The sequence below is a fragment of the Danio rerio genome, chromosome 11, assembly GCF_049306965.1.
Source record: "Danio rerio strain Tuebingen ecotype United States chromosome 11, GRCz12tu, whole genome shotgun sequence".
NCBI lineage: Eukaryota > Metazoa > Chordata > Actinopteri > Cypriniformes > Danionidae > Danio > Danio rerio.
In genome coordinates this window covers 8,273,759-8,296,081 of record NC_133186.1, presented here as the reverse complement: position 1 = coordinate 8,296,081, position 22,323 = coordinate 8,273,759, and the positions used below count along the sequence as shown (strand labels likewise).

At 37.2% G+C, this 22,323-nt stretch overlaps 1 protein-coding gene across 12 annotated transcripts in view; it reads left to right on the top strand.

The window, feature by feature from the left end:
* Nucleotides 1–22,323, top strand: part of ttll7 (tubulin tyrosine ligase-like family, member 7) — a 169,521-nt gene that overhangs the window by 7,717 nt on the left and 139,481 nt on the right. For all 12 annotated transcript variants that reach the window (XR_012386843.1, XR_012386842.1, XR_012386845.1 and 9 more), the window contains 5 exon segments: nucleotides 4,025–4,288; nucleotides 7,206–7,343; nucleotides 9,371–9,492; nucleotides 13,965–14,032; nucleotides 14,142–14,300. Coding sequence is in view for 7 of the 12 variants with exons in the window: in XM_009305813.5 (XP_009304088.2) it covers nucleotides 4,264–4,288; nucleotides 7,206–7,343; nucleotides 9,371–9,492; nucleotides 13,965–14,032; nucleotides 14,142–14,300 (512 nt within the window). In the remaining 5 variants the exon portion in view is untranslated.

Below are 22,323 nucleotides of genomic sequence, written 5' to 3'. Positions count from 1 at the left end.
GGCCAGCACAGTCACCAGACATGAACATTATAAGCATGTCTGGGGTAAGCTGGAGGAGGCATTGAAAATGAAATCCAAAGAATTCTGGAAGTCCTGCAAGAATGCTTTCCTTGCTATTCCAGATGATTTTACTAATAAGTTATTCAAGTCATTGCAGAGATGCATGGATGCAGTCGTTCAAGCTCATAAAGTACACAATATTAACTCTTTTTCCACTGCAGCATGACTTTATATTTTAAACTGTGCATTTTTTCTGTTAAGTGACAAGACTTTTGTCTAAGCAAAGTCAGACCTTACTGTCCTAATTAAAAAATTAAGAAATCAAGGTGTAATTATATGATCATATTTTATTTTGGTAAATGAAGCGTAATCTAGAGGCCTTTGTCTTTCATATAAGCCACTTTTGATACCAAATGAACAACTAGAAGTCAGGTTTTTATTTGTTGTTTTTACAACTTTAAGACTTTTATCAGGTAGTGCATACTGAAGTTTGTCCTGCGCGCTTGCGTTTAAAAAAAAAAAAAAATTATTATTTTTTTTAGTTACTTCTTTGGTTTGGTGCGTTAATCTGATCGTTACTATTATTCAAAAGTAGGTAATAATTCGCACTCAATTGCTTCGTACTGTTTTAATTTTTACTTTTTCTTACATTTTACGGGTGATAACAGACAAACACGTTTCGGCACAAAGCCTTCCTCAGTGTGTCAGTACGAAGCAATTGAGGTAGTGCATACTGCACATAAATACAATTAATGTTTCTTGAAGTTACTAAAATCTTAACTTCCTGTGCCTGAATGCTTTAAACTGGCTGTAAAACACATGCAAATGATACATTTTTTGGGGTGACTTTATGGTTAAACTTTGCAATTACTGCACAATGGTGTGTGTTTTTAATGCCTACTCAACTATAATCCCGATTCAATGTTGCGGATCCTGCTATTGTGACTATTGTGGATGTACACATTGCAATATTGATGCTGAAACAATACAGTTGTAGTCAGTATTATAATCCCCCCTGAATTATTAACCCCCTGTTTAATTTTTTTAAACACATTTTTAAACATAATAGTTTTAATACATTATCTCTAATAACTGATTTATTTTATCTTTGCCATGATGACAGTAAATAATATTACACTAGACATTTTTCACTTCTATACAGCTTAAAGTGACATTTAAAGGCTTAACTAGGTTAATTATTAAAAATATAGCTAAAAAGGCCTAATAATTTTGTCTTTAAAGTGGTGTTTAAAAAAATTAAAAACTGCTTTTTGTTCTAGCCGAAATAAAACAAAAAAGACTTTCTCTAGAAGAAAAAATATCATCAGTTGTACTGTGAAAAGTTCCCTGCTCTCTTAAACATCATTTGAGAAATATATAAAAATAAATAAATAAAATCAGAAGGGGGGGTCTAATAATTCTGACTTCAACTGTATATTTTCCAGCCCTGATGTTTGCTTTATCAACCTACAGAAAAAACACGGACATATTTTGAGTTTATTTAAAAAAAAAGTCTATTTATAAGTGGTCACACAGAAATACACTTAATAAACATGGTGAGAATTTTACCAAATGATCCTCTTGTCATCCCCTTGACATTCATTCCTCCTGAAACTATTCCGCTATTAACCACTAATAATGTTTGCCTGAATGTTTTGTAAATCCTCAAACAGTAACAGGCCTGAAAATCACATGCAAATATAAATGATAATACAGACTCAACATTGCATGTCCTGCAATGTGACTGATACGAATGATCACATAAATGTAAACTTAGCAAGAATTTAACCAAATGATTCCCTTGTAAAAATTTTTTTTTTACATTTATTCTTGGAGCATACTTGGCTGTTAATGTGTTTTGGTTTTTTTAGTTTAAATGTGTGAAATCAGTGTGCACACATGCACTTTACAAATACACCACAAGAAGTCAGTGTTGGATTGTATTTTGAGAGTCATAGCTGAAGCATACAAGTCAGAAATGCAGATTTACAACTAAACAAAGAAATACGTAAATCAACTTGGCAATTTTACATTGTTTCATTTGGTACAGTTGATGTTTTTATCAAATGTGATGCCTTAAATCTAATCAGTTCAGTGCGTACTGCCATTAAAACAATGACTTCGTGCAAGGATGTTTACATACTGACAGTTTTATGAATCTATCTGAAACTATTCCTTCTCATTATGCACACATTACATTTTTATAAAATAGTTAGAAAATATGTAAATACTTTAGGATGTTCAGTTTTTGAAGGAGTTACTTGCCAGGGGGTGAGACATTCTCCCAGAAATGTACATTTTCACTTATAAAAATGGGACAGGGTTACCTTTGAGCTTGTCTTTTTCATCTTAAAAAAAACATACCAAAACAAGCATAAAATCAGACAATTCAATGACCGAACGCACTGTCAGCCTCTCCATCAAATGATTTCACCTCCAAATCATAGCCTTTTAGGTGTATTGCACATTTTATGTTAAACTTAATAGAAATGTGACCGAAACATGCGGACAAATGTAAATTTGTAAAGTGTTTTTAATAAAGAACAAATATCTGAGAACTAAATGAATGACAAATTCTGTTACTGAACAACTCACAGAAATCCATCAACCATCAGGCCATTTTAGACATTTTTGGGATAAAATACTTTTAATTTACGGTATTTCTGTTTTTATTTCAGAGACAGATAATGTACGTTTCTGGTAGAATGTCCATGTTTTAAGTTAAGTTATCGTTTTTAAAAGGCTCCGTATCAAATGAACAGCACATCTTTACTGTAATATTACTTTTTATATAGAATTGCAAAGTTTAAACATTGCAGAATTCCAGGAGTGTCAAAATATAACATAAAACTGGATAACAACAATAAAATCATTTGTTAATTTAAAAAAAATATATATTTTAGTTAAGATTGCAAATTATTAGATTTATCTTTTGATACAGTTTCATTTATATACAGTATCTTCAAATGAACAAAAATAAATGTCATTTACTTTCTTTTTTTCCTGTCTAGAATTTAATTGTCATTTATTAGGGATTTATAAAGCATAATTAGTCGTCACTTTAGATTTGGTCACAAAACTGGATGAAGTTGAGTTAATAAAGCATTTATCAACATACAAATGAACTATAATAATAATAATAATAATGATATATAAGATATAAAAATGTTATTTTAACTAGTTTATTAATCATTTACTTGCACATTCTGAATAATCTTTAAAAAACGGCAACTTCTCTCAAGTAACTGGTGTGAAAATGATGCAATGCTTAATTTAGTAATGAACAAAATTAAAAACAAAGTATGAAAATGTAATAATTAAGCACATTATATAGGTGCTTATAAATCAAGTATACAGCATTTGTATCAGCCGACTTCTTACTAACGTCTGTTAATGTAGAGTTAATGCTTCACAGATAATGAATTCACTATTTGTTAATGCTTAATACATGATTTATAGTGTGTAGTTTTTATTAAGTGTCACCCAAAATTTATTTTTTGAGTGTTAAATTTGACAGTTTAAGGTAATTCATGGATGTAAATCTGACTTTTCAACATTACATGTTGCAACTTTCAGGCTAAGTATCATAATTGATAAATATTTAATATCACTAGGCTTATTAATCATTTGTCATCTTCATGTCAGAAGAGCACATCGCTGTGCTGTTAGTTTGATGCTAGCGTTAGTTTTTCAGAGAGCGGGTTGCGTTGTTAGACGTGTGCTTTGCTGCGTGACAGATCACAGACATGTACAGTGAACATTAGAATGTTAAACATGGAAAAAACCTCGCAGGCTGATGATGCGGCGGTGCTAATGTCGAGTTTGCTTGACAAGCAGCAGACAGACCCTCATGTGCTGAAGCCCCCGTCAGGCAGAAAGAGCTGATCAGTGAGGTGAAACCTGCTGTCAGCAGTGCTGATAGCTTTGAGTGACAGAGTAAACGTTTGGCCAGACTGTGCAGTTCCCTCCAGTGTCTCTTCCTTGTTTGACATTACCAATCTTCTTGTTTCTTTCTGTCTTTCAGACTCCTTGTCTGCCTGCCCATCTGTGGTCCTGTGGAGAAGCCCTGACCTCTTTCCTTATAGATATACAGTCCACAACCTGACTTCACTCTGTCCCCTGCCTCATGGTCTAAGTGGACAGATGATCCTGCCGCCTCTTAACATTGTTGCCACAAAGACAGTCAGAAGGAAGTAGACTTGGTGCCGAACTGTGTCTCAGAAGCCTCTGAGGCTGGGAAGCGAGAGGTCAGGAGTTTGAGATATGCCCTCACCCCCCAATGATGGAGGTACCGTACATTTGATGTAATTACAACAGCGACCGCAAATGATTATCCACAATACAACTCTTTCTGTCTTGGTCGTAGATTCTCTAGTAGGTGATGGAGATGTGTCTATTGATGGTGAAGTGTAATGAAACATATCTCAGTACTTTGACATTGGCTTGAGAAAGCCTTCAGAAATGTTGCTGTTGTTGTTTTTAAATCTTACAGTTACTAGATTTTCAGTTGGTTCACCAAAACTGGAAATTACCTCATCATTTGCATGTAGTGGAAAAAGGGACCTATTATGCAAACATCGTTTATAAAGGGTTTAAATTAAAGTCCCTTTAACCTTCAGGGGTTTGAGGGTTTTTTGGGGCTCTGGAGAAGTTTTGACATGCACTGGCATTTGGGTTGTAGAAAACAGACAAGCGCCTCTTTTTTTTTTTTTTTTTTTTTTAGGTGTTTATTGTAACACAGACAGCATATACAGATATTTTAAACACTTTCAATAGTGTTTATGAAAATTCAGAGGATTTTCTTTAAAATTATACCAAATTTTTACGTTAACACCTCTTTTAAATTTGGGTAGGCAAACTCCAGGCAGAAATCTCAAAATAGCAGCAGAGTTTAACTGGCTAAAGTGTGTGATAACACTGTAAAAAGCACAAGCTGGGCTACAATAAGACCCAAGCAGAATGTTTGTATGTGTTTGTGTTTTTGAGAGAAATGTTTATGCGTAGTTAGTGGAAAAACTAAAATTTTGAAGTCACTGAAACAAGGCCGTGAAACACACAGAGAACATTTTTTCACAAGACTTTTGCACTGGATCTTGTAGCCTAGTGTTTTTGCTTCAAAATGGTGTGAGAAACATCTTGTTTACTTGCTCAGAGAAAACAATATAATGAATTAAAATTTCTAAGTCACTTTCTGAGTGAAAATGGTTTATGCAAGAAGGCTTGAATAATCATTACTAATGCAGTGAGTAACACCTGAGAAAACAAAGACCTGCATAATGAGCTGCATAATGAACCATCAGACAAGTATGTGAGAGTTTCAAGAAAGAATCTGAAAAAAAAGTGTATATGTATTTTTTTGTTTGCAGTTTATTTAAAATATATTTAACTTTTACACAAATCAACTTGAGATACACTGGCAGGGGTGTCCAAGCTCAGTCCTGAATGGCCGGTTTCTGGCATGGTTTAGCTCTAACTTCCTTCAATACACCTGCCTGGAGATATCTAGTATACAGTTAAAGTCAGAATTATTAGCCCCCATTTATTTTTTCCCCCCAATTTCTGTTTAATGAAAAGAAGATTTTTTCCACACATTTCTGAACATAATAGTTTTAATAACTCATTTCTAATAACGGATTTATTTTTATCTTTGCCATGATGACAGTAAATAATATTTGACTAGATATTTTTCAAGACACTTCTGTACAGCTTAAAGTGACATTTAAAGACTTAACTAGATTAATTAGGTTAACTAGGCAGGTTAGGGTAATTAGGTAAGTTATTATATAACGATGGTTTGTTCTGTAGACTATCAAAAACAAAAATAGCTTCAAGGGGCTTATAATTTTGTCCCTAATATGGTTTAAAAAAAATAAAAACTGCTTTTATTCTAGCCGAAATAAAACAAATAAGACTTTCTCCAGAAGAAAAAATAATATCAGACAGACTGTGAAAATTTCCTTGCTCTGTTAAACTTCATTTGGCAAATATAAAAAAATATATAAAAAATTCAAAGGGGGGCTAATAATTCTGACTTCAACTGAGATTAGCTGGTATAGGTGTATTTAATTGGAGTTGGTACTAAAATATGCAGGACACTGGTCCTCCAGGACTGAGTTTAGACACCTCAAGTATTCGCTAAGATTCCAGTGTGTTTGTTGACCACCAAACTGTTGTAAATCACACGTCTGGTGTGAAGTTTTCCCCTGGAGAAATGCAAGTCTATAGCAATTGATGATTGGGTCCTGTACTAGTAGTAGGCGGGGCTTCATTCTCCATATTGACCGTTACACTTTTCATCCATTCAAAACTATACCAGTAACTTGTCTTGTGTATTCTATAGTCATTGTTTCCAGCTTCTTTGTTTCCAATTTTAGAACCAGCTTCTAATGGGAAACTAATCAGAGACTTATTTTACCTCTTGTAAAAAGGGTCATACTAGGTCCCCTTTAAAGCTTCTTTCTTGTGTTAGACACACAAAATAATATTTAGAAAAATGCTGATTGCTGGAACCCATTGACATTTCATAGTAGAAAAAAAGTTAAGGTGGAAGTCAGTGGATAACCAAAATCAGCATTCTTCAAAATATCTTCTTTTGTATGCTACAGAACATTAATTTTTCTTTGGATTAATCTCTTATTTATCACAGGTCACCACAGCAGAATGAACTGCCAACTATTCCAGCATATGTTTTATGCAGTGGATGCACTTCAGCCCACAACAGAGTACTGGGAAACACCCATACACTTATGCATTCACACACACTCATACACTACGGCCAATCTAGTTCATCCAGTTCGCCTATAGCGCAAGTCTTTGGACTGGGGAAACCAGAGCACCCGGAGGAAACCCACGCCAAAATGTGGAGAACATGCAAACTCTACACAGAAATGTCAAGTGGTCCAGCTGGGACTCGAACCAGCGACCTTCTTGCTGTGAGCCTACAGTGTTAACCACTGAGCTACCATGCCACTTTCGACAGAAAAAAAAATCAAATAGGCTTTGAACAAGTCAATGAAAAGTAAATGATGAGAGAATTTTAGTTTTTTGGATGAGCTATCACATTAAAGTAGTTTAGCGACACGTAATGCTGTTCTAACATCAGTTTTAAACAAAAACAAATGAAGAGAAATAGCTTTGCATTTCTCGAGCCAATATAAAAACCTTAGTAAATGATCAGTGGCTAAATGTTTCTTTATATTCCACAGACAATCAAAGAACATCCCCCATGAAAATGTCACCAGCTCTAACCAATCAGAATGGCGTAAAGAGGAAAGTGCGCACCAAGAAGAAGAAGAAGAAGGGATTCATCACAGCCAATGTTATAGGAACAAAATATGAGATTGGTAGGAATAAACGTTCGTTCTTTCTTTTTTGGTCTGAAGCAGGAGTGCCCGAACTTTTTCCAAAAAACTAAATTGATTGTAAATACACCAAACTGTAATACATAACTTTTTTTCCATGAGTAATTTCCAAATATTTAAAAATAACTACAAAACATTGCTTAAAATTATCAAAGATATTCACCCCAACCACCTCCCCATCAATCTTTCTGATCTCAAACAGGATAGTGGGCTAAGTCAAAGGTTAGTATGGGCCATCTTTGGCTCACGGACCCTAGTTTGGTTATCTGTGGTGTAAAAAGACATTAACAGAAATAGATTTGTTCTTAAAATAGACATTGCAGGGCAGTGGACAGTTAAAAACATTGAGGTCAAGCATTTTAAGGTAAACTTTAATTTTTATATGCTATTTATTATTACTATTAAAGCAAAATACATTAGCTGTGAACAGAATGTGTCTTAATGTATATTTACAACAATGTAATACATAAATCATGACAGCTAGTTTAGAGCTTAGATCGGACCCAAAAAAAATTGAACTCGAGTCTGTGCACCTTGTGACCAAGCCTGACTCGGTCCAACACTGTAACTGTAATTATGGGTCCGAGCCCGATTTATACCTGACTATAAACTTGGCCAAATTTGCTCACTGGCCTCTGTCCATCATGGCCTCATAATCATCCGCATATCGTAATTAGCTTCATCACCTTGTCACCTCTCCACCAATCAGCTGGTGTGTGGTATGCGCTCTAGTGCAATTACGCTGCCGTCACGTCATCCAGGTGGATGCTGCACACTGGTGGTGGATGAGAAGATTCCACCTAAAAATTTGTATAGTGCTTTAAATGTCCAGAAAAGCACTATATAATTGTAAGGAATTAACCCTACATTAAGCCACACCCAAAAACCGCCACCCACCAATCGTGGCTTAGCAACTTCGCCCCATAGTAGACATACTAATAGCGAATAGGTCATAATGACTTGAGTTATTCATCCGGAAAATACAAATTTGCGAATCTGTTGCTAACTTTACTGAATTTCATATTTCCATCTATTTCAAGCTACGAATATTTGAAATTACAAATCAACAGAACAAAACCGAGATATGATCACAAACTGAGAACTTGCGATCAATATACTTTACCCGAAGCTGTTTTTCAGTCATTTATAAAGAGCACACAAACATACTGACAGTAATAGGTAACTTACTGTAAATTTTTAAGGGTCAATTATGCTAATATTCGGCACAAATCCACCAGTTTCCCCTTTCTGGCTGTTCTTTCTATGAATGAATGATGTAGAAGCACTGTCCATGCATGTTTCCTCGTCGGTTACTATATTTCATTGCACACTAATTAATCTATCAGGCTTTTTAGCTAAAAAAAGAGAAATCACGGTTTCATTTGTTATTATTAGATTATTTTAAATTTCACCTCTCCTGCTGTACATGAACTAAGCTGTTGAATGGTCAGCGTATGAGGCGGCTAGGCTAGCTTCAATTTTGATTGAATTATTCTGTAATCGGTTGCCTATTATGTGGTGAATATACTCCTGTAATGCATTCTGCAGTCCTTTTTTTTGTCTGGCTTTCTCAGATATCTCACCTGTTTGCCAAAAATGACTAATTATATCCCTGGCAATGTCTGACACCGGCGCACACACATTGTAAAAGCTGTGCCAGGCTGAAAGCTTGACATTATTTATTATTATTATTATTATTATTAATATTATAAATAATATATTTGTTACTCATTGGCTTAATCAAATCACTAATATCAATTTTATGTCCTATTCTGATGCTAGATTTGAACATATATGATTAGTTTGACCATGTCTTCTGAATGCATTGATTGGCTGATTTGATTTTAAAGGGCACAAGGATTAGAAGTAAAGGACACAAGGGTTTCTGTTAAAGAATTATATAATGATGAAGTCAGTGGTTTGTGTTCATTCAGTCATGGAAACAAATATGATTCAGTAAAGTCAGTCAATAGATATCATGGGATTTTAATTGTATTTTGTTTTATTAGTTCGTATCGTCATTGAGGAGCTGACCTTTCATAAAGCCAGAGATGATGACGAGACAGCCAATCTCATCTGGAATGACTCTGCCGTGCAACATGAGAAAATCGCTGAGCTCAGGAACTATCAGGTATTGGGGTTTTCAGATTCAAGAAGGGAAAAATAAGTTAAATACAAACATTTTGCTAAAGTTTGTGTTTGTCTCACTTTTGTCTTTCCGAAAACATTCACTGGCCATTGTAGATTATTCAACTGAAGTAATCTAATTTACTGTATGTAACCTTTATGCCTAAATTACAGATTTAAAACATCACCATTTTTTTTTTTTGCTTAAAATCAAGATCAAGATTTTATCAAGTTTCTGTACATGTAAAATAAAGGTTAATATGATTATTGTATTATTGTTTATTTTAATATGGCTATTATTATTGTTAATTCTCAAACATGGTAAAACAACAATAATATTATTAGGCCTGTGTGTAGGTCTACTGTTGCATAAAATGCTCAATTTTGCACAGTCATTATGGTGGACTTGAACAGACTTTCAATATAGGGCTCGAAATTGCGACCGTTTTGGTCGCATATGCGCCCGAAAATAAATCTATGCGACCTCATAGTATATTTTGGCGCATTAGTGCGACTGCAGATAATGGTTGTAGTGCGACCTGTTTTGATTTTTTGTAAAAACGTGCTAAATTGCTCTTCCCTGCCGCTATATTGGTTTATATTAGCTGTCAATCACTCAAGGTATTTCGCTGTCAGATGACGGGGAAGAAGCTTTAATGACCACGGGAAATACAAACGGCTGAAGAGTGAAAACTTAAAGCACGCAGGTTTGCAAACCCCACCTAAAGTTGAGGGCGCAGATGAGAGCGATCATGACACATGGTGGATATTGATCCGCCAGCTGAGATCAATCGAGTATGTGCTTTTCGGAGAAGGCGTCCGAATCTCGATGCGTTGCATTCACTGCGTATTCAGCGCAAATGTTCGCTAAACATCAAATCTAATACTGTACATATCATCGCCAAAGAAGCTCACCTTTAAGTTTACACTGAAACTGCGGCTCATCAACAAACAGCGGTATTGCGCCGGTGGTCATCGCAAGAATCCTGCTCAACCTGCTCATAAATTGGGTTGGCTGACTCGCCTGCTTTCCACTAACACAGAAAAATGAAGATCAGCTCAGACTGAACATTTAAGTTGACACAAACTGAAACCAAAACTTTTAAAGAGTGATAGAAGTGAGACTTTACTTACTTTCTTTTGTCTTTTCTTTTTTGAGATGTACATTATTTTTTTATTTATTTACTGATGACTGCTTTGCAGCTATCAGCATTGAATTGAAATATTTATTATAATCTTTTGTTCGTTTTGTAGCAGAAATATTATTTATTAAATTGACATGCATATAAAAACAGCAGTACAAAATAAATATTTCTTACTACAATGCTTCATTTTTGTGTGATGCAAACTATACATTTATTTTTCATAAAGTAACAGACTTTTTATAGCAGAGATTCATGCACGTTCAAGGCAGCATCATAATGAGAAATGTAATTCATTGTTACTAGTATTGTCATTTTCATCATCATTAAAATTCTATAAGTATTAAACATTCATTTTGGAATTATTGCACACAAATATCAAGTCATCACAGCTTTAGTTAGATCGTTGTTTCTGGTTTTTGTTAGTCCTATTGATGTTGTTTTAAAATACAATAAATCCCTTAAAAAACAATTTGCAGCGGTGCTCATTCATTTTTGGTGGGTGCACCTAAATTTTTTCCGTGCTCCTAAATTTTTTTTGGTGCTCCTAAATATTCGAAGTTGGGAGCACCGGCGCTACCAAGTAAAAAAGTTAATTTCAAGCCCTGCAATATGTCCTGTTTGTTAATTCACAGTCAAGTGAGGACATCAGAATACAATTATTCATAATTATAAAGCTGAATTATAATGCTTGAGAGATATGCTTGTCATTTGTCATTGACAACATTATTAGACTATTTGTTTTCACTGGCAAAATTAGACATTTGTCAATATCAGATTCCTTCTTGCATTATATTCAACATTATATAGGCTAGGGTAGTTATACTGACACAGTAAGCATTTATTTACACGCACAACACTCTGTTTTCACTATAAAAAAAAAAAAAATAAAACTAACAAATGCTTGTCGAAATCATAACTGTAAAATGCATAATGACGTATGATGTCCTTGCGGGCTTCACTTTCACTTTTGAGTGCGGCTCATGGCTGCTGACACTTTAAAAAAAACATGCACCCTAATACACGGGCAAATCATTCTTTCAGCGCCGCTCTCAAACAATTGCTCTGTGCCACAAACTGAACATTATTTACAACTTTATCACCTGTTATCCAAAGCCTATGCAGGTTCTGTTCACTAAAGTAGGCGTCATTGGCGTGCAAGCACATGTTCTCGGTCGTAAACAAACAGCTCGCGGTCAGCTCAAGTGTGAATTTTTTTTTTTTTTCTTGTGACATTTCTGGGTGAATTATACCTTTTAAATACAGTATGTGACTTTTAGCACTATTTAAGAGTGTCCATGTTGCTGTGAAGACTTGTACGGCCGCCGTTACGCTTCTCTCCTGACCTTGAAAATATAATTGGCTGAATCGTAGAAAACCTGAATTAAGATCATGTGTGGGGTCGAATCGAGATCGTGATCTTTTTCCGATTAATCGTGCAGCCCTAGGTTACACTATCGGTCCACACTACGCAGGAGTTTTTAAGCACCGAAAACCGAGCTTTTTGAAAACACTAAAGAGGCTGTTTTCATTTAAAAATGCTGCTGCTCAATGTTAGTGAGGATGGGGGAAAACGGAGACATCTGAAAACGGAGACGGACCCCAGCCGGGGCACTCAAACTAGCAATCTTCTTGCTGTTGGCCAACATGGCTACCCACTGTGCTAGAGATCTGCGCGGGACTAAATTTTGAATCCCGCTCCCGCCCGCAACCACTAGGTTTTAGCCCAAACCCGACCGCTCCCGCTTATATTAACAATTTGTGGTCCCGCTGCCCGCCGCGCCCGATCCGCTAAAGAGCGGGGAGAACAAAACCGAAAATCACCCAGCTATACAGTCCAGACAGCCAAGCTGTCTGTATAAACACACACACACACACACAGCACCAAGCACACACACACACACAGACAAAGCTCTCTCTCTCTCTCATATGCGCGCGCGCACTAACACACACACAAGCACCAAGCAGACACACAGGCGTTTGCTGTTATATCAACTCAAAGGGTTGTAATACCATGCATCAAGTACCAATGTAATACCAAAAGGTTTTATATAAAGGTATATAAATACTGAGTCGCGCCAGCTCCGGGCCGCAGTGCACATTACTCTCGGGCCGATTCCGGCGCGGATGCGGCAGCGGCGGCTCGCTTACGGGCGCCGCATCTGGCCCGATTGAATTCGGCAGCCGGAGCCGGGCCGAGTAGTAAGTCTCCGGCAGGCGAGAATCTAGCCGGAACTGGCCCGAGTGTATTTTGCTATCTGGGAAAGCTCTCTCTCTCTCATTCGTGCGCGCGCACTAACACACACACAAAAGCACCAAGTACACACACAGGCAAAGCTCTCTCTCTCTCTCATTCGCATAGCAATATCCGCGATATTGCTAGACAGCCCGCTCCCGTCCCAAATTAAACCCGTTACCGACCGCTCCCGAGATTTATTCAGAAATTTATTCCCGCGCCGCAGAAATCTGGTCGGGTCCCAGACCTCTACACTGTGCCATCGTGCCGCCCCTATTTTTTCAATACTATGTGAATTTATTATATAACATAAATAATATTTTGTAATATTGTAATTATTTTAGCACCGCTGAAGTTACATGTTCAGTTAAAAGACATCAGAACGATCTGTTCTGTTTAAAATTGTTCCATTTATTTTTTTTGAACATCAGCATGGTTTTAGGAAGTCGGAAACTCACTCCCAATCATTCATAACATGTCCATATGAAACAAACGAATAAAACAAAACAAATCTGTAAAATTTTCTGTAAGCTATCATGAGATTACAGCCCCAAACAATCGGCTTTAATGCTTTGCTTCCTGAAACACTAATCATAAAGTTGTTTTCTGTGTTTTCAACTGCACGTTGTGTTTTAAACGCTTGTTCTTCTGTTGTTGTGTGTTTTTTTCTTTTTTCTTTCCGGTGATCGGTTCGGCTGCCAAGCTACAGGTCATATGAGTCAAATTAATGGCCCTGTTCAGCCTCATTTGCTCAAAGAATACTGAAAAACTCTCCACCCTCTCTCCCTACCTCTTTGCATTCAAAGCAATTCATTCATCTGTCAGCACCTACAACTACACGGGCTCTGATGCAGAACCAATTACCTTGGCCCTTAGAGTCAAAATTGATCGTCTTTTTTAGTTTTAAATTAAAAACAATGTGGGGAACTAAATAGGGGTTAAGAAAGGTCTGACAACCACCTTTTGTTTTGAGTCTGTAATTGGACATAAATGTCAAAATATTATAGTCTCAGTTCAAGACTTGGGCTCTAATGTTGTGTTTCTCCTCTCAGAGGTGAATAACCGAGTGCCCTCTAACAGTATGATTATTTTCCTCAGAGGATAAACCATTTCCCGGGAATGGGTGAGATCTGTCGGAAAGACTGCTTGGCAAGGAACATGGCCAAGTGAGTTTGAAAACACGATACCATGTCAGATACATGACTGATTACAACTAACCTCCAGCCAACAAATATTGACTTTACTCTTTGTCTTTGTTCATTTTAATACCCTTAGAATGATTAAAAGTCAGCCTCAGGAATATAGCTTCATCCCCAAAACCTGGATCTTCCCAGCTGAGTGCACACAGTTCCAAAACTACGTGAAGGAGTTGAAACGAAAAGGCAAGCAGAAAACTTTCATCGTTAAGCCTGCAAACGGAGCCATGGGCCATGGGTGAGTCACAGCAAATCGAACGTTTTGCATCCTTTATGGCCTCGTGTTGTTCTTGAACGTTTTTTTAAAACAGAGTATTAGTTGGACTGAGCGTAAATTAGTGCGTAATCACATCTTAAATAAATGTTTGTTTTGACATAACATATGTTTGTGTAATGAAAGTTTATTTATATTTTGATATAAAATATATACTCTCACCGGCCACTTTATTAGGTACATAAGCATCAGAATGGGGAAGAAAGATGATTTAAGTGACTTTGAATGTAGTGTGGTTGTTTGTGCTTGACGGGCTGGTCTGAGTATTTCAGAAACTGCTGATCCTCTGTGATTTTTATGCACAACTATCTCAAGGGTTTACAGAGAATGGTCCGAAAAAGAGAAAATATCCAGTGAGCGGCAGTACTGTGGGCACAAATGCCTTGTTGACGCCAGAGGAAAATGGCCAGACTGATTTGAGCTGATAAAAAGGAAACGGTGAATCAAATAACCACTCGTTACAACAGAGATGTGCAGAAGAGCATCTCTGAACGTTGAACCTTGAGGCGGATGGGCTACAACAGCAGAACACCACACTGGGTGCCACTCTTGTCAGCTAAGAACAGGAAACTGAGACTACAATTCGCACAGGCTCACCAAAATTTTACAATAGAAGATTGGAGAAATGTTGCCTGGTCTGATGAGTCTTGATTTCTGCTGTGACATACGGATGGTAGGGTCAGAATTTGGCATCAGCAACATGAAAGCATGGATCCATCCTGCCTTGTATCAAAGGTTCAGTCTGGTGGTGGTGGTGTAATGGTGTGGGGGATATTTTCTTGGCACACTTTGTGCACATTAGTACCAATTGAGCATTGCGTCAACGCCACAGCCTTCCTGAGTATTGTTGCTGACCATGTCCATCTTGTTATGACCACAGTGGACCCATCTTCTGATAGCTGCTTCCAGCAGGATAACGTGCCATGTCATAAAGCACAAATCATCTAAGAATGGTTTCTTGAACATGACAATGAGTTTGCTGTACTCAAATGGCCTACACAGTCACCAGACTTCATCCAATAGAGCACCAAGCACTAGTAAAGTGTACCTAATAAAGTGACCAGTGAGTGTATGTGTATAATACAAATGATATATAAATTTAAGTATCTTTGAAAAATGTAAATGTTTTATTTATGTAACAAATATTTATTTTGAAAGCGATTAGAACTAAAAATTTGTCATTTTTGTTGACCTGGTAATACATTTAAATTTACTGTACATATTAAATAATTTAGCTGATGGTTTTATTAACATCATCTTAAAATGGAAAATAGAATTCAAGTAACGTGCTGTGAAAACAGTGCATGCAGCATGTTTTCTTTAATTTGTTTTAATAAAATATACAATATCACTATATTCATAAAATATAGTCATATGAGCAAAGAGTCAAGTGTGTGGTGTGCTCTAGTGGAACATTGTGATAATTCAAGGATTCAGTTCTGCCTTGGAAAGGATGAATTAAAGGGGTCATTCCTTCATTCAACCAGAGAGTCTGTTGTAGATGCTATTAATTTCCATTGGTAAGTAGCTTGGCAGTAGGCATATGGAGTTCAGACCATATGCATAATTGGATCTAGGGCCGTCCAATATTATTAACAACTGACATTGCAATGTTTTGTATTTCTGAAATATGATTATAATTTATTTAAATAAATACCATCTAACAGTATTGAAGTACAGAAATTAAATCATCAAATATAAAACAAGACATTAAATAATTAAAACCACTTATCAAATCTATTGACAACACACGTTTTTGTCTTGGGACAATTTTGAAAATTAATAATTTTTTGATCCACTTCAAATGTTGTCTACTATATTTATTGTAGAAATAATTTATTACAATTAATCTTTGTTAAAGCTACACATTTGATCATTCCTTGTGCCTAAATGTTTTAAATTCACTTCTTACCAAATAAAAAAAATTTTTTTTTTGGGGGGGGATTAAGCTATTCATGTGCTCTCATTTCTGGTTAACTATAATCCCAACTCAACATTGCAGATCCAGCAATGTGACTATTGCAGATTCACACATTGCTATACGGAAAAGAAATATTGTGCAGCTCTATTTGGATCTGAAGTGAGCTTTGCCTTTGTTGAAGTTTTGGAAAGTTCATTCATTCATTTTCTTGTCGGCTTAGTCCCTTTATTAATCCGGGGTCGCCACTGCGGAATGAACCGCCAACTTATCCAGCACGTTTTTACGCAGCGGATGCCTTTCCAGACACAACCCATCTCTGGGAAACATCCACACACACTCATACCCAATTCACCTGTACTGCATGTCTTTGGACTGTGGGGGAAATTGGAGCTCCTGGTGGACACCCACGCGAATGCAGGGAGAACATGCAAACTCCACACAGAAACGCCAACTGAGCCGAGGTTCGAACCAGCAACCTTCTTGCTGTGAGGCGACAGCAATACCTACCTGGGGGGGGTGCATAAGCTGGGAAGGAGGGGGTTGGGCTCCCGATACTGCCGCCTACCCGCCCCCCGCCGTACACGTGGAGTATTGGACAGTCGCATATTCTTGTCAAAACTATTAACATGAGGCTAAAATGTGTTTTCAACCACATAAATGGTATTTTTTATACTTATTTTTTTTGCTAAATTCCTAGTTATTCTCTGAAAGATAAATCATTGAGTAAGATAAATGCCTGGTCTACAATACTTTAATGTTCCTTATGACATTAGAAGTGAAGTACGAAAATTTTTAGATACATAAAAGATGATAAATTCTGAAGTTACCTAGTTAGAGTGTGTTGAATTAAGTTTGGAACTGAACTATTGGGCAGCGACCCACCAGGAGAGGTGTTCCATGTTCTGCTTGTTTCATGTTCCATATGGTAAAGCATTAACTCTGGTATTGCAATAGACCTGAACTCTTGCCATAATAATAAACCTAACTTCAACCCTATACAAATACTGAAAGCTCATACCTATGCTGAAGGTGTACAGCAGCAGATGGGCCACTATTTATTTATGACTGTCTTATATCCTCTTGTAAATTAATATTTCTATGGTCATGCACTACAGCAAGCCGGTACTTATTAAAACGAGAAGTCATCAAACGTTGAGTTATTATGCTGCATTTAACAAGTGAAAGAAGATCGTCTGCTAGGCTGGAGATTAAATTTGAAAAAAAAAAAAAAGCGTAGCATGATGCAGGAAATTAAGTTATATCTACCCACATAATTTATTTTTCAGGCTGAAAACTAAATGAATATTGTTTGTGTCTAAGCAGAGGCTTGTTAAAAACGGTGCAGGGCTAAAAGACGAGATCCCCATTGGTGCCAAATTAAACAGTCAGCCAAAGTGGGTTTTGATTACCTGCCATCAGCCCTCATCAATCATGTCATGCGATTCAAACAACCCCATTATCCTCTACAACATAGCACAACACAAGCTACTGGACGCTAAACACACACCTAAGCCAACGGTCGCTTGGAAATGAGACTGGAGACGGTCTGCCAATACGGTAGAGATAAGGAAAACTGGACAGTGTGCTGCTTTTGGCCGAGCATCAAATTCAGATTCTCTAAACCCTTTGTAGTAGCATAAACAATTAAGACTTTGTTTTACATTATGAATTCCATTTTTATTTATCAAAAAAAAAAAAAAAAAAACTTTTTCTCTTTTAGGTAAGTTATGATTATCAAATTTGTTCGTTATGCTTAATAGCAGAATAATGAGAGAGATATTTTTGGAGTAATTGTTATAACTTTTCTTGAAAGTCAAATTTACAGACAAAAATATTATTCTGCCTCTGAAAAAGCTCAGATGAAGGTGTCAAGGTTTTGGAAGTTTCTGATTGGCTAATTGACAACATTTGAGTTAATTGGAGGCACAACTGTAGAATAGTATTTAAGGAAAGACTCAAACACACTGCTTCCTTTTGTGACAACATGGGAAAGTCAACAAGCCAGAATCAACAAAAAAGCCAGATTACAATTTGCTAAATTACACTGGGGAAAAAGACCCAGTCTTTTTTTTTTTTTTTTTGCAGACGTGTCCTGTGGTCTTATGGAACTAAGATTTAACTAAGATTAGTTTGGCCGTAATGACCAGTGTTACATTTGGAGGACAAAGGGGAAAGCTTACAAGCCTAGGCACACCATCTCAACTGTGAAATATGGGGGCGGCAGCATCATTTTGTGGGGCTGTTTTGCTGCAGGAGGGACTGGTCCACTTCACAGCAGAGATGGCATCATGAAGAATAAAACATTGTGTAGAAATACTGAAGCAACATTACAAGACATCAGCCAGAAAATTCAAACTTGGCCACAAATGGGTCTTCCAAACAGACCATGACCCTAAGCATACTGCCAAACTAGTTCAAATGTGCTTTAAGGACAACAGAGTGAATGATTTGGAGTGGCTATCACAAAGCCCTGATCTCAATCCTGTAGAAAATTTGTGAGCAGAGTTGAAAAAGCTTGTGCGAGGAACACAGCCTACAAATCTGACTCAGTTCTTTCAGGAGGAATGGGCAAAACTCCTTCACACTACTGTGAGAAGCTTGTGGAAGGATACCCAAAACATTTGACCACAGTTATACAGTTTAAAAGCAAAGCTACAAAAAAATATCAAGGAAATAAATGTAAACTTTTGACTGTCTAGAAATTATTAAAAAATTCTCAAAAACAAATTCTCTCATTATTCTGGCATTTAACAAATGTAAATGATTAAGCAATCCAACTGGAACTAAAATAGGAAAAGTTTTGTATGATTTAACATCAGGCATTTAAAAAAAAAAATGTTTGTTCCTTTTTTTAGAGTGTATGTAAACTGCTAATTTCAACTTTATGTGGCATTTCCTATTGACAAAAGAATGCATTCAAAATGTACTGTAATTAATCCTGCAAAGCCTCCAGGAGCCCCTTCTTACACCAGTATAAATGAGACTCAATCAAAGTAAGTCATTTTTAATTGAGAAAATGAGGCAGTGCTATCTGGGTCTTTTGGCCCTTGTTCCTGTTTGAGCATTTTCCGCAATTTCATTCTTGTACTAAACAAACAACCCTGAATGGTTCAAATGCATCATGAGCCACAAGAGAATCTTTTCCGTTCCTGAGAACATTCCGTTGAGTTTTAATGGCGGTGAACCTCCGCATCTAATTGCACCAAGAACAAGCAAACAACTTCTGCTACAATATTTATCAGCTGATATAACTGACAAATGAACTGTGATAATAAAAGACCCTTAAGCAGCTTGTGATCTTTGAAAGATGGCGTCTCAGGTAAATGCTGAGGCCTTGTGCATACCGGACAGAGTGAAACATGTAACCAATTAAGGCGATGTAGAACATTAGCTGTGTATTTTTCCGTTAGAACTGTTTCTTGTTTGTTAAATATCCACTTTTTACGTTTGGTACTGAGAACACATTAACTTCTGTATAAAGGCCAAGAGCTGGAGATCTGTTCAACCTCAAAACTAAAGAAAATAGATGATGGCAGTGCTTGAAATTGACAGAGACATCTGGTCCTATTAACCTTAGTCTAGTTTGGGTTCACGGATCAGTGAAAGAAACAGTACTCACCATCTCTCTTTCTACAAACTACCTTTAGAAAACACACTATTTCATCTCTCTCACACTTTCCCAGACACTTGAACCAGCTTGCACCAGAGATGTTATCACTCCAATTTATCACTTAATCACTCCATATCTCTATAAGAGGCCAATCACACCAAACACGCTTTTTGCATTGAGAGGCGTTTTGTGTTTTTGTATGGTTTATTAATGGATGAGAGCATTTTGTGTGCTGCTTATGGACCCTGCTTGCCTCACGTTTTAACCTGCACAATGTGCGCTTGCAGTTTAAAGTAGTAAACTTTGAGTGGAAAAAGCGTATTATATCAGTGAAGTCTTTTTCATTTTCCAATCAAATGAAAGAAGAGGCGGGGTTTCAGTTGATGTGACTGCAGTGTTTGTGCTGTGTTACAATTACAGAGACTTTTGAAGATGGAGGACAGAGTTGTGGTTGCTGTTTTGCATTATCTTGTGCTGTATGTAGGCATGGGCTGGTATAAGATTCTAAAAAAATCACGGTATTGCGATCACTGCTCTAAAATATACTCGTTTTAATTATTTGGGTAAAAAAAAAAACTTTTTGACCTGTAAATTTTATTTTGAGAAACATTTATTTATATATTTTAGAGCAGTAAACATGTCAGGCTAAATTATTACAATGAATCATTGAATTCTGCTGTTTGCATTAGTTTTAAAAGCACAGATTTAAATAAATTAATTTAAAATAACATCTTTGGAGATCTTTTATAGAACAGTATAGCAGACAATTTTGGCGGTTTTAAAACCATGGCTGAGTCCGAAACTGCCTACTACTCAGTAGGTACTGTATTTTAATTTTAACGTACTGCTCAGCCGTTAGAAAAGTATGTTCTACACAGTATGAATGTGAAAAGTACGAATGGAATTCGGACGCACTACATCTGCCATTTTGTCATGGTCACGTGACCTAGTTGTGTCGTTTCACTTCCATTCATGAATTCTCTTGCGGGGCATTATGGGATAGCTCAGCGTGCATGGGATGCGCACTCCAGAATCTCGCCGGAAGTAGTAAGTCTTCCGGGTACTTCTCGCATACTGTTTTTCGAATTCTATGAATTCGGACATACTACTCGGCTCACATACTGATTTTAGCATACTATAAAGTATGGAAGTATGCGGTTTCAGTTGGACACTGTGCGAGACGTGAAGTAAAGAAGTGCAGTGCACTTTTTGTTGCTAGGCAATGACTTATACAGCTTCCTATTGTTTGCAAGTGTTGCTGCCGATATTGTTATAATTTTAATATTTAATAATAATGTAAAATTTTAAGATTTATGAAGTCATACAGTTCTGGATAACTCAAAACAGCAACCTTTAGTCTCTCCTCTATCTTCAAAAGTCTCTGTAGTCATCTTGACAACACAAACACTGCAGTCACCTCAACTGAAACCCCGCCTCTGCTTTCATTTGATTGGTGAATGAAAAAGACCTGACTGACGTAATTTGCTTTTTCTACTCGGAGTTAACTTTTTACAACTGCGAGTGTACAGTGTGCAATGGCAAAAACCCAGAGACAGTCCTCACTGCAGCCCGCAGCTTGATGACGTAGTTGACCAGGTCCACAACGTAGTTAATGATCGCTTACACCTCCCCCTACCCTAAACCCTACCAGCACAGTAGCATGGGCATTACCTTAGTGGGTGGTACAAGGTCCACTACGTTTTTGACTATCGCCTACACCTCCCCCTACCCTAAACCCCACCGTCACAGTAGTATTGGCATTACCTTAGTGGGCAGTATAAAGTCCGCTAATAGTTGACAATCGCCTACACCTCCCCTTACCTTAAACCCAACCGTCACATTAGCATGGGCGTTACCTTAGTGGGCAGTACAAGGTCCACCACATAATTGACGATTGCCTACACCTCCCCCTACCCTAAGCCTAACCATCACAGTAACATGGCCATTACCTACGGGGTGGTACAAGGTCCACTACTTAGTTGATAATTGCCTACACCTCCCCCTACTTTAAACCCAACCGTCACAATAGCAAGGGCGTTACCTTAGTAGGCGGTACATGGTTCACTACTTGGTTGATGATCGCCTACATATCCTCCTACCCTAACCCAACCATCACAGTTGCATGGGTGTTACCTTAGTGGGCAGTACAAGGTCACTACTTAGTTGACGATCGCTTACCCCTCCCCCTCCCCTAAACCCAACCGTCACAGTAGCATGGGCATTACCTTAGTGTGTGGTACAAGGTCCACTACGTAGTTGACGATTGCCTACATGATCAAGTTGCGAGCTGCAGCAAGAACATCTTCTTGAAAACACAAGGTGCAGAAGACGATTAAACTGCGAGGCCTGTAGGCGCTTCTTATTGCAAAAAGCATGTTCTTTGTGGTCAACCCCTTACAACGGAAAACCGTGTTTGGTGTGATCGTCCCCTAAAAACATTGTGTGTTTCTGAGTGT